The sequence below is a fragment of the Ailuropoda melanoleuca genome, chromosome 7 (assembly GCF_002007445.2).
Source record: "Ailuropoda melanoleuca isolate Jingjing chromosome 7, ASM200744v2, whole genome shotgun sequence".
In the NCBI taxonomy this organism is placed as follows: domain Eukaryota; kingdom Metazoa; phylum Chordata; class Mammalia; order Carnivora; family Ursidae; genus Ailuropoda; species Ailuropoda melanoleuca.
In genome coordinates, this window is record NC_048224.1 from 106,637,877 (window position 1) to 106,651,875 (window position 13,999).

The window sequence follows — 13,999 nt, forward strand, 5'->3', positions numbered from 1 at the left end:
CAGACAAAAGCTGAAATGTATTAAACATAGCAATCCATCATCTTGCAGATGGAAAGCAGGAGCCAGGCCAGTTCAGAGGCAGTGACTACCCGCTGCTTAACAAAGGCCGGAGCCCTGACAGTTCAGTCCCTTCCTAGCCCCTCATGGCCACCCCTCCATCTAAGATGAATGAATGTAATCAATGAGGGAGAAAGCCTGCTGAGGACCTCAAATTCAAACATTGTTATGTTTAAAGTGCTGCTTTTTTTTTCTTCGTAATCAGGACTGTTGCTTCAACAATTTTCTCCAAACATAAAAAGACAGGTATTTGAGAAAATGAATGAATGAATAAATGAATGGACCATGCATTCAAGAAAGCATATCCTGGAAAATACTGAATTGGTTGGTATACCACTAAGTTTGGAGAGGTAGCTTTGAAATAAAGTTAGGATACCAGCTAAGAGGAAGTTTTAAAAAACGTCACTCAATTAAGGGCAAGTTTCCATTGTTGGAAGGAACTTAATAGTGATGTTCTCTTTGAATGGCCAGGGGATTATTATTTTTAAATAAGCACCAAATAGAAATGAAACGCTATTTGCTAAAGTTCAATTCATTTTGCATACTTGTTTCTAATAGGACATATGAGTCACAAAATAGCCAAAGGGACTGAAAAAACCTTCAACTGCTAACAGCACATTAACAAAGTATAGAAACGAAAGACACTTTTCTTTGGATTTCAGCCTTGTCATTTCCAATTTTCTGCTCCTTGGACATGCTTGTATTCAAATTCTGGAACATCTATTCAGCATATCAATCCTAATTAGACAATCTGGGTCTGGAAAGGATGAGAGCTGGGTCATTTGCATAATTTAATCATAAATACTCAGTGATACATATTTCCAAATGCATTTGTACAATTATCTTTTCATCCTTGGGGCAATGGTATTAATATGATTAGGCAATATTTCTGGAAAAAACAGACAAGTATGCACTCTTTTTAACTGCAGCTTAGGGCGATATGAAAAATTAATTAATTTCTGAAGAAAATCAATTTCTCTACGTGACCACATTAGACATTGCTAAACCAAGACTCAGAAACCTCTCTCAATCACTATACTTTATCAGGCCCTTCTAAATTCTGATTAGTATGTGAACAATTCAATAGAAAAACTAGTAATGTATCAAAAAGCACCTTAAATGTTGGAGAGATCTTTCTGTCTACTTTTCATTTCGGGGATGCTACCCTGCTCTACTTTAATGAATTGTTATTTAACCAGTCAATGAGAAGCCTGTGCTTTTGGTGTGAACTCATCTTCAGTGATCTTTTATTAATGTACATTAACCAATTTCAAGGACAATAGGATAAGGTTACTTTTGAAATGCTTTCTTAAGAAATGGATTTATTTTCATCTAAAATAATCTTAATTCACACAAGACTGTTTATTATAAAAATAATTAGATAAACTAAGTTGTCCCAAAGAGTACCATTGTTATAAGAAAAACACTGTAACATACTTAGCACAGATATAAGAACCCAGGTGGCTAATCTGATTTTTTAAAAAGAGATTTGGCTTTGTATGTTGATTAGTACCAAAGAAAGAAATCACATTCGTGAGTTTAAATGCACTATTCTTTTCTTTTCAATCAAACGAAAAAGTAGAAATTACTGCATGCAAATATTCAATATTCATTTAATTTGCATAAAGGTGCTTGAACAAATTTTTGATTCTAACAAGCTCATTTTTCATGCGTTTTGTCTTTCATCCTAATCTAGCATCTGTCATTCCTTTTTGAAGTTATTATCGGCCCAATTCCCTCTTGGACATGGTTGCTGGGTGACCGGTATCTTAGCACCCACTTTGACAGGAACAGATGTGAATCTGATCAAGAGATTTCCCAAGAGTACCTGAAATCACAAACAACTTTTGTGAAAAACAAACAGCATCCCTGTCATGGACCCTTATTTAACCTACTCCCCCCCAAAAAAAGAGCTAAGAAGTTACTCCAGATCAAATATACCATTTTTAATTTTATTTCCTATACTTGGAACAAAATACATCTTAAAATATTACATTTTCAAACTGTTGAAATTTGGAATCTGATCTGAATTTCAACAGCTCAAAAACCCAGTTTGTTCTGTTTTTGGCTAGATGTTTATAGGTAAATTTCATGATAAGTGTTTATATTTTCATGCACAATTTCACTAGAGTTTCTACAAAAAAAAATAACAGGATTATTATGTGGATTATTTAAACGACAAAGATATTTAAGAAGATGAAATTTTCTTTGATGTTGGAAGGCTTCCTCTATAAAGTATGATGTAGAATCTTGTACCAATATTAAGGATTACTCCACTCGTAGGGGATTATCTAAAATATAAAAGTTCCAACTCCCCTTTCATGCATTTTTTAGCAAGATTTTTTAAGGTTAATTGTTTTGTTTTGTTTTGTTTTGCATTTCACGTGGTATACCATCAATCATTATTGGAAATAGAGCAGCAAAGTGCCACTGGAAGATAAAAAAGGTCATAGAAACTTCATATTATCACCATTACAAAAGTCAGAATAGGTTGCTTCTCCTGAACTAGATTCTTTTTAAGAACAGCATAATGTGGTTGGGTCATGTGATCTACTTCCTTTCCTTCCTTTCATCACAGTAAGAGAAAGTGAAGAGCAAGAGCCATGTTAAATCATCAAACTAGTTGGGTCAAACTTTCAAATCAAATATTTAATCAAATGTTGATATTTTATAAATATGGCATCAAAGTGATCTTAGGGAACATCCAAATAATTGATTTAATTTTTCAGCTTCATTCAAGTGTCAAGGAAAAATGTTAGCTTGTGAAAGCAAAAAAAATTTTTTTGTCACATAACAGCCAACAGAAAAGAAAAAAACAACACGTTTAAAACTCTAAATATTTTCTCCTTTATAATCATGACTTATGATAGTAAGGCAAGTAGTATACTTTTCCATTGGAAATTTCAAGGTCTTTTCTCTATTCTAAGAGCTGATTTGTTGTAAGTATTCTTACTAGGAATTTTTATGTTTGGATCTTGCAGGAAAATAACCAATTATCCAAATGGTTTTATGAATGTTAAGTGAAAAAAGAAGAGAAAAGTCTTTAAAATTCTTTTTAATTTTGAATTGGGAAAGGAACATGCTAACCTCAGTTCCAAAACCCTATCATGAAATTATTCAATCATCATAATCATAACAACGGATATTTGAGTAGGGGTATAAGTGTACGTGTATTGCTTTACCTTTTATAAAGTATTTTTGTGTATATAAGATAGAGAACGAGTCATTCTATGTGGAGAAGCATGTCTGTAGTCTAAATAATGGTCGTTTAATACCATCAATTATAAGCAAAGAGATATTATAACCCTACCATTTATATTCATTATCTGTTTGTATATATATAATATAGCATTTTCATATTACAGAGATTAAGCAAACTATATTACACACCTAAATTTCTCTTTATTTTGAATACACGATTAACTTAAGTTTTCCAACTTAGGGCCATCCACATAACTAAAGTATATCCAACTAAAACAGAAATAGCTTTTATGTATCCAATTTATCACTGACCACCTTCATTTGTTACTACTAGTGGCAAAAGAAGCTTTCTGGAAACCCCTTCATATAGTGCAACAAAAAAATAAAATATGGAATATAACCTTTTAAAATGTGAGTCTAAGAAAATTAAACAATCCATTAAAAATCCTTATTCTGAAATGTTATCACAGGGAACTACTCCCTAAAAAAGTTTCCTCTCCTATTTGGGCTGACTCTTTAGTGGAAGGAAATTAATAAAAAGTACAAAATAGATGTCCAATTAAGCAAATATATGTTTAAAGTACTTGTATCTAGGATGTATATTTAAAAGGTAGATTTTTTTGTTTTGAAAAGTAACATCTTAATCCCATGTGAAAACTTGAATAGCTGTAAAATTTTGACGGCACTTTGGCTTACCTGTGAAGCTTCACTTATGAATGATATTTTTAAAATTTCCTAAGAATATCTAGTTACTAAATTTGGTAGCCAAACAGGTGTTAACAGAAAGAAAAATCAAATTTGACCCAGAAGGCTCCAATATTAAGGTTTGAATTGGGATCAGTTCATTCCTTTCCCATGGGGTAACTTGTATAAATGTAATTCTATGGTTTCATAAAAGCAGGTCAAGTTTCTATCCCTGGGGGTCTTTTGGCAATTTGAAGCATGGAAGCACTGTTGCAGGCTACAAGTTCAAATCTGCATGTACTATCAATGGTGTGAAGAAAAAAAATCAGTGAACAGCAGACATATATTCATCTTTGATTATAATACGCACTTGTCAGAGGGTTCTTAGAGGGTAAGAATATAGGTGTCAGAGCTCACAAGTCATAAAATATTTTGAAATCACTTTTACTTACTTATAAATATATATGCCTACCGGATAATGCAAAAAGTAGTATGGAATATGTTTTGAGATAACAAAATGCAAAGACGAACTTCTTACCAAATGTCATTTTGCATTTATTATGTGCAAGTTTTTTTTTTAATTCCACAAGCTTTAGATGAAGCAGAATTTTTTAAGTAGTCACTGTTTTATAACCTCCTTTCTACTTTACAAAAAAAAAAAATGCATGCATTTTTGCACTTTTACCAATGATGTAATGACTTGACAAATGCCATGGAATGATTGAGAAAGTAATTGATTTCAATTTAACTGGATCTCTACCAGGTGTTTTCAAAGACAATTACAGTCCACTGCAAGAAGTGGTAATACACATCTTCTTATGTAGACCTGCAGATTAACCCATTGACCTCATTCCTAACTCATCTCATTGATGGCAAAGCTTTTAGAAGAGCAATCATTTTTTTAAGTTATGAAATTGTTTTCCTATCATTTATCCACTGATTTTAGAGGATATGCTTGCTCCAAAGTGCAAGCAGTGATGAAATAAACTAATAATAGAAATGGAACAATGACATCAAGCACATTACATGTTATTCCATAACGTACAGATTCTAGTACCTAATAGCTTAATATCTATTTCATACAAGTAAGATAATTCTCTGATATAAATATTTTCCATAGAGAATTAAAAGTACATTTTAGTTATCATAGACATAAAGGTATAGGAAAACCAAGGTAAGTTTTTAATCAGTGTCCTAATAACCATGTAACATTGTTTATTATATTTTAAAATACTTAAGTATAAATTACTTCATTTATGCTAAAATTAATTTTAAATATGTTTTCTGTTGTTATTCAGTAAAGCAGAATTTCTTTCTCTGTGCTATTTTATATCTCAATAAATTACACAAAACAAAATTAAAGTCAATTTTTTGGTAAGTTGGTTGTCCTCTGGCCCTACGTCCTACAAGTCTGTGTGTGTATGTGTGTGTGCATGTGTGTGTGTGTGTGTGTGTGTGTGTGAAAGACAGAAAGAAAGAGAGACAGAGAGAAAATACATACAGACATATACATAAAAGCTTTTCTAATAAAGATATTATAATTATTTAAGAATAAAAACATACACTACAAACGGGCTAAGGTTAATATAAACAAAGATATCCACCACAAAGACCTCTAAAATACTGATAAAAATTTTACACTTGTTGCATACAGAAGGACATCTATCTTAGTATAAAATGTGTGACCGGTAAGAGGACAATTAAAAGTGTTCTAAATTATTCATTTAAAATCCAAAGGCCCTATTAAACTACAAATTGCCTAACTCAAGAAATAAGTATTATTTCCAAGATTTTTTAAATATAGAATGGGATTTAACACTTTTGGATAAACCAGTATATTTCTGCAGAGCAGAAGTGGGTTCAAAGATTTGTTACACCTTCAGTGATTTGCTTTGTTCATACATAATATAGGGCTATGAATAATACAGTTCATTTACTGTTGCTATTAATAAAATTTCAGAATACAATCAGTTTAAGGTTTTAACAAAATACTTTGTCTGCTTGATATGTGAATATAATAAAGCATTTCTTAATTAACATATTCTAGAGATTTATTTTCATTATCTTTCCTTAAGCAATGACCAGTAACCCTTAAATTGAATTAACAAGTGTTTACTGCAAATGCTCTATGTGCATCCATAAAATAATTCCCTTTCAACTAGTACTCTTTCTTTCCTGAATATGTTTTGCTTGTCCTTAAAGAAAAGTATTATTTTTTTCTGGTTGTGACTGGAAGAGCAATCTAATTATTTAGAAACATTTGATAGTATATAAATTCAAAGATAAGTTACACTGTGACTTCTTAATACTTTGTTTAGCTCTCCATTCCTGTATTCTAAGGAAAGGAAACATTCCCCAATTCTTCAATGTAACTAACTAAAAGTAACCAATATACTTAGTTGCCTAGTTCATTATTGCTTTGTGAAAATCATGCCTGAAAAACATATTCTTTTTTTTTTTTTTTTTTTGGTCAAACATATACTACCTTCAAAATCCCTTGCAGGATTATTATAAGTCTACTTACATTAAATTGCATTTATGCTCTTCATATCATAGTAAATAGTTTTGACTTCCTCCTAAAAACATGCAATGCTTCCAGGTATTATATTCATCTTATATAATAATATGCTTTAGATGCTTCAGCTAAGCTGTCTTCTTTTTCAATCACTGCTCTCTAAAACTTTTTTTTAAAGCAGGTAGCTTTCAGCATGTTGCTGTGCCGCATAGTATTAGACATATCAATATACTTATAAGCACACAATTATAAGAGCAATTAAATAATGATATAGTGAGTTTTCCAGTTTAGTAAGTTGTCTTTGACAACTTTCACTCAAGTCACGTACATTTAAACGTGTAAAAGAATCCCAGCTTGATATCCTGGCCGAGCTCCAAGCTAATTTGAATCAGAAAGCAACAGGGCCACACCTTTAACAAAATTCAGTCATTGGCCACTTTAATATCCAATTTAGAAAAATCTACAGATGAATTTGTTTAAATGGGTAAATTAGAATCCTCTTAGCATATAAAGTAAATCCAAGTCAGAACACACAAGAAATTTAAAGTGTACTTAGTTCAAGGTCCCTGATTTTGGATCAAGTAGCAATTTGAATTATTCTCTTTATATGATTATATAAATATATGTATCTACATACATAAATTGACAATTATCCGCTATTTTATTCAGCTAATTTTAATTCTATCATTACTTTGAAAAACAGTGAGATTTCATTGATTGATTGCCTAATTTATACTGAATGGATAGAAATTCTGTTCATAGTCATTTGCACATTTAAATATAAAGTTAATCATAAACTATAATACATACACTTTAAAAATTCTTAGAAACCTTCTCAAAGTAAGTAGGTACATCAAAATAAAGTGACCCACCAGTTAATCTAATAACAACTAATTACTGGACCAAATATAAAGAGACTAATCTCGGTATTCTTGTTTCCCAAAGAAATAATTTGGTAAACTACACTCACTATTTGAATGAAGTCATTTCTGTACTGTGGCATATACTAAAAAGCATGTATCAACAATTAAAAGTTATTTTGAAAGACATTCACTGTAGCAAAAAATTACTTTTGACTGGAAACACTTCAGACAAATTGAAAAGAAGAAAACTAAAGGAATTTGAGTACAATGTGGGCTCACAAAGCCTCTGTTATGCCTGAAACACATAAATGTGAAGACCAGGGCCTTGTATTATAACACATATCTGAGCCCCATTGGGTGGGCTTTTAATTCAGGGTTTTCTTCATTAAAAAATAAATTATTGAACATAACAAATGTAATGGAAAAGAGGTCCCTTAATGCAGTCTCAAAGCCTAAAAATATAAATATAAATGTATTTTAATGTATTCTTACCTAAATTTTTAAGTTGTAGCATTTAAACAATAATACACATGAATATATGTATATACATAACTGACCAATCACAATGCAGTAACTCAGTAGTTAAGAGATAGGCCGTGCTGGTACACGGTAAGGTCATTCTATCCTTTTAACAATTCAAACAAAATGATAAAATTTTATCTTAATTACATATTTAAATACCCAAATAGTTAATATCAACTTTTTTACATTCCCTGTCATCTTAAAGGCCTATAACTTGATGTGACTTTTTTCCCCTGTGAACAATCTGAAAATGAAATTCTTAAAAGATAAAATTCAGGCCAGCTCTTTTTTAAAGAACCAAGTAACAAAAACCTTAAAATCAAAATGTTTAGCGAAATCTAGAGGATCACCTGTACCTATTTAGAAGGCTTACTCTAAACTAATTTCTTCAAACAAAGATTCAAAAGGAAACAGTTTACAACCTGTGAGAGTTGCATTTCTTATTGTATTTTGCAATACGTGGGTTCTATGTTGCTAATACAATGCAATTTAAATGATTATTTTACTTGATTAACAAAGGCAATTGTATGAAACAATTTAGTAAAATAACTTGGAAAGATAAAATAATACTAATTGATAGTCAAAGCACAAATTGTTCCTAAAATAACAACTACTTCGTTGCACATTAAGCTAATTTACAAATGCTACTTACATTCCAAAAACAAAACATCAAATGAGAAACAATAAAGCATATTATGTTTTCGTATGCTGGTGAATCACACATGGTAAATCACCAAAGAGTAGAGTGATTTATGCTCAAATCCAGCCAAGACTTTAATCAATATTGGGTGTCACATCTCAGGAGGTTGGGGGAGGTACTGAGGCAAAAGGAGAGTGGCTAATATTGGTCTCAGTAATTCATATGCAACTTCCGTGAAATGTAGATTAAACAAAAAATAACAGCAGATTTGGACAAAGAAGATGAAGGTTTACAAATTCTGTATTAAATGTGATACAAAGAATTTATGTAAGGAAGGGAACTCTGAAACAAAATAGCTTGTTTATTTTATATAATATTTGGAGCTTCACAAAATAAAATATCCTATGTGCAAATCAAAATAAGTATCTCAAAACATTAACTAGTCATCTGTGGAGTTCAGAAAGTAAACTATCTTCATAACTATGTGCACTTTTTACAATAATGACTATATGTATTATTGGAGACTAACTCCAAGAAAAACAACAGGTTTGAAAAATACCTAAGTAACTCAGGAATTTGTATTAATGCAGTATAACGCGATTGACCAAGGTAAATCTTAGGTTAGAATATTCTCAGATTTTGTTTATGTATTAGTTATTAAACTGTAATTCACTAACATTTTAAAAATATACAGAAATAAGTGGTGGCACCAAACTTAAACTTTCATATTTTAGACCTCACTCTTCTAATTATGTCATATTCTTTAGGAAATGTTATAAAATGAAACATTAGACTTTATAGGAGCCATTAATCGGCTGTAATACAAAAACTTCAAAAGCATAGTCTCTCTTCATTTGAAGTAATTTTTTTAATTTATCTATGCCAAGTATTGTAATTATCTGTTAGAAGTGAATCTGTATTTGTGTTGAAACTTTCTATTACCAATGCAGAAGAAGTGCGTAAGTCCGTGCCATTGAAAAACATGCAACGGGGGAAATGTTCAATAAATATAGACTGGTTCAGTTTGCCATCTTTATTAAAACTCCTGACGAAAAACAGAGCCAAGAATTGGAACATATTTTATACTTCTTATACTAAAATTGCATCCATATATTACTACTGGACAAAAATGACTTGAGAAGTCTTTCAATTTGCTGTCTATGGATGGTACTGACTTTTAAGACAAAAGAATACTGTTTGTGAATATCTATATGCATATACAATGTCTGATAAAATTAACCAGAATCTATTTAAATTAGAAACTCCACAAATCTAGGGCTACGTACGACCCAAATCATAATCTGGTTTGAAAGATCCTGAGACAAAATCACCCTCTGGCAATATTCAAAAAATAAACATTTTAGATAACAAAATACAGCAGAGTCACTTTTTATTACCTGAATTCGCAGAACATTGAATCCTAACCCAAATCTACAAACAAGCTACTGACTCATACAAACACAGACTTGACCATGTGCATAATTACTTTTCTTTTGTTGTTGTTGTTTACTGGTTACCAGTTAATTAAGTGACCTCTGTTGCACCAGCCAAGTTCATGCAACTAATGTTTAGTTTAAAAATAATAATTGGAGGAAGCTGATCAAGGTCAGACTGTGTCCTTTGACAACTTTTAAATATATTTCCTGACATTTTCTCTCATTTTTCAGACTTACTTTTGGCTTTACTATCAAGCAGGTGATAGTCTCTGTTTCTTCTCCTTGTGGTAGTGACAGATGGCTTCAGCATTTATTCTAGTTTTCATAGATAGCGTACTGATGCAATAGCCCCAAGCAAATTAAATCCACTCTGAGGTTTGTTACCAACTTACTGAACCACTTTGAGCAAGTTTATGAACCTTTTTTTCCCTTTTAACATCATTTTGGTTTCTCAGATTCCCTGGTATCTAAATGCTATTAAGAGACAGAATTAGATATATGTTCTGTAAAAAGATGAGAGTGCTAAGATTTGATGTTTCTTGCACACTATGTATACAGTATTTTATACGGTTTGCTTTTCTGCTCAGTTGTCTTATCTTCTGCATAAATTATTCCTTTAGATAGTCTCTTTAGTAGACAGAGGAGAAAGAAGCCAGAATGAAAGAAATCAATATACCTAGGTGAATGAAAAAGGATCTTAACAGCAAAGACATAAACTGGACTTGAGTGGAAAAAGTAATTTTAGTTTTGTAAATTCAAGATGCAAAATATTGTAGGTATTGCTTTCAAAGTTAAGAAATAAGACAGTAACACTTGTAATTATCATTAAAAATAATAAGATAATGTAAACAGTATGTTTTGGTGAGAGAAAGTTCAATGACAAGTTTTCAATTTTTTAAGTCAGTGGCAGAGTTAGGAAAACCTAGGTGGAGATCTCCAATTACACATCTTCTAAGGTTAATGTCTGCAGTATTTGCATATATATAGGTTTGAGTAAGCCTTATAGTTGATAAAAGATCAAAATGCAAGAGTAAATCAACAAACTTACCACATTTAACTTAAAAATAACCTGAAATTGAGTTTTAGAATAACACAATTAATTGTAAAGTATTAAGACCAGGTGATTGAACTATAATTAGAGTATTGATTAAGTATTTTTGAATGGATAAAACAGTTCTGTTAGATTTAACTTATCTTTTTGTGAAAGTTTAAACTCCAGAGCTATTGTTAACCTCAGGGGAAAAAAACTAATTAAAACATTTTTGTTAATAACTTTAAGAATATTCTCCAACCATATAGTGAGGACCTCAGTTCCAAACTCTAACCAAAACTTCAAGAAAAAAAAATCAAGGGAATAATTCTAAGAGATGTAACACTACCTGCTTTACGTTGATTATAACGTTGCTGTCACTGAAGGAAGTTTTCTCTAGCAATTTTTTGTGTTATGTGAAATGGTCATTAATTATCTAGTACAGTATGTACTGTAAGAAACACACAAAGATTTCGAGAGCAGAGTGGTTTGATTACTAAAGAGAAAAACAGTAGCTCTTCACCAATTTACTGGATAGGTAGACAATTTTATAACAATCATATCTGAACTGGCTTCAAATTTCGACTAGCATTCTTTATAACAACTCTGTGACAATTTTCTGCCCTGATTCGAGTACTTTTAACAATAGATTGTTGGCAAATATTTTATCGTCTGGACGTTCAAGGACTCCGATTATCTCGGTAAATGACGTTTAGTGATCAAGATTATCCCTCAATCTTTACTGCCACCTGTCCATACTCTTCGGCACGTGCGCGCGCCTACACACATGCACGCGCTCTCAGCACTCACCCAAAAATAATAGAAATGGAGGTTCAAAACCCAGATCCACACCCATGCCCTCATGCAAAGAATGGCAAACAAACAAGGAAAAGTTAAGTCAGAATAGGACAAACAAACAAGGAAAAGTTAAGTCAGAATAGGACATTTGCAGGCTTGGGAGTTGGGAGTCTTTTTCGCCCTACAGCCTTCCCAGGGCACCAGCCAGAAGTCTTCCAAGGAAGAAATAGCTAGGGGCTTTTTCACCCCTGCCTCCTTCTGGTCTCGTACTACCCTTCTTTCCTTCCCACTTCAGTTTCGCTAGCACCATCAGGGGACACACACCCTGAGAGAGTACAACTCCGTTCCTTCTCCCAGTCTTAAACTTATTTGCAGGGTACCGAAGTCTCTGCGCAAATTTTGCGCGCAGTTGCCACGCGCCCGCTTCTGGTATCCAACTTTCCCTACTCTCTTTCTCCTGGCATCTCAACTTTTCCCTCTGCTTAGAACGGGGTACAAGGCGGAACTGTGACAGCGGGTGGAATGATCTTTTTTACCCCGAAACTGACAAGTTACCCCACTCCCGCCCCCTCTCGGTAGATCCTCCCCCAGTGATCGTTCATTAGCATAAAACCGGTCCAGCCAGGCACCGGGTCTCCCGGCCTCCAGGGTTCGCGCGCTTTGCCGGGCTGTCGTAGTAGCCACGGCACTGGGCATTCAGGTCTGCAGAACATCGCAATGCAAAGCTTGCACCTGCTCATTGCGTGAGCTACTAACCTTTTAAAAAAAAAAAAGAAGGAGGAGAAGGAGGGAAAAAAAAAAAGAAAAAGAAAAGAAAGAGGAAAAGAAAAACAGTTTGGAGAGAGAGAAAGAGTGTGCGCTTTAGTCTTCCTTCCCCACCTCTCCAGCTCAGCTTCCAAGAGTCTCAGGCACCCAGTCACCTCCCCCTACAGAAGGAAACCTGCTGGTTCCCTCGCATCTGCCCCGGGGCTAACGTACCCCTTTCTCTCCTTTGCACAAGCTCACATGCGGACACACGCACACGTGCGCGCACACACAGACCCCTCCCCTCAGCGGGCTTCGCCTCAGGGCTCTGGGGCTGAGCTTGCTGCGGGTCCCTCGGGATTGCCCCGGGCCTCTCGGCCTCGGAGGTCTTTCCCCTTCCGACCTCGACGGGGCCCACTCCTGCGGCTTCCTCGCTGGCCCCTCATCCGGGGCGCGCCTTCCCGCTCCCGAACCCTGCGGTCAGGGTCACGACCTCTCCCCGCCCCCGGGACGCCGCTCGGCGCCGCCGACCAGCCCCGCCTGTGTCCCTCGGCCCGCCGTGGAACCTGGGCCCGAGGGAGCACACACTCGGGCAGCCGCGCCGAGAGGGGTCTCCAGGCGCTGGCGCGGCCCAGGAAGGGGGCTGTGGCTCCTGGAAACGCACGGTCCTCCTCCTTCCCGCCCCCTCCACCCCGAGGCTTGGGGTTCCCGCGTCCCACAGCAGCCAAACCCCTGCGCCCAGGCGAGCGAGGTGCGGACCGGGCGGAAGAGCGAGATCTGGGCAGGGTGAGGTGCCAACTTCTCAGAGGGTCGGGAGCGGCTGGCGAGCCTCGAGGAAAGGGAGGAGAGGGCCGCGCTCTCCAGGGCGCGCGGCTCGCGGGCGCGCGGAGCAAGCGGCGCCAGGAAGGGAGCGAGGGAAGGGTGAGGAGGCGGGAGGGAAGGGACCGCGGGCGGCGGGGCTGCCCCCCGCTCTTTACCTTGCGTTGGTGCAGTCATTGTAGAGGGTCTCGAAGTCCTTCCTGGAGATGAGTTTGCAGCGGTTCACTCCGGGCTGGATGGCGCCCAGTCCCCTCAGGATGCGAACCTGTTCCACATTGCACACCACCGGCGTGATCTCCAGCCGCTTCAGCTTGGTGTAGACCGTGTGCAAGCCCCCCACCAAGTGCTTCAGGAACAGGTCGAAAGCCTGGGGCAGGCAGATCAGCTCGCAGCCCTCCACAGTGAAGGAAGCCACTTTGGCCCCCCTCAGATCCACCATTTTGCACTCATTATTCTGAGGGGTGTTTTCCACTGGGGACGGGGTCGAGTACACGGGTTTCCCGGGGAGGGGGCCGCAGCCGCCGCTGCTGCTGCTGCTGCTGCTGCTGCTACTGCTACTGCTGCTGCTGCCGCTGCTGCTGCTGCCGGTGCTGCTGCTGCCGGTGCTCGCGTTGATGGGGGTGCTGGAGGCGCCGCCGCCGCCAGCGCTAATGCCGCCGCCGCCGCTGCCGCCGCCGCCGCCGCCGCCGG

The 13,999-nt window shown here is 36.2% G+C and overlaps 1 protein-coding gene across 1 annotated transcript in view; it reads right to left on the reverse strand.

Annotated features, from left to right (window-relative positions):
• Nucleotides 1-13,997, reverse strand: part of DACH1 (dachshund family transcription factor 1) — a gene marked incomplete at its 5' end in the record, with an annotated part of 415,054 nt that extends 401,057 nt beyond the window's left edge. The window contains one exon of the mRNA XM_011218601.3: nucleotides 13,468-13,997. Within this exon, the coding sequence (XP_011216903.3) occupies nucleotides 13,468-13,997 (530 nt within the window). The remainder of the gene's footprint in view (nucleotides 1-13,467) is intronic.
• Between the last annotated feature and the right edge of the window lie 2 nt (nucleotides 13,998-13,999).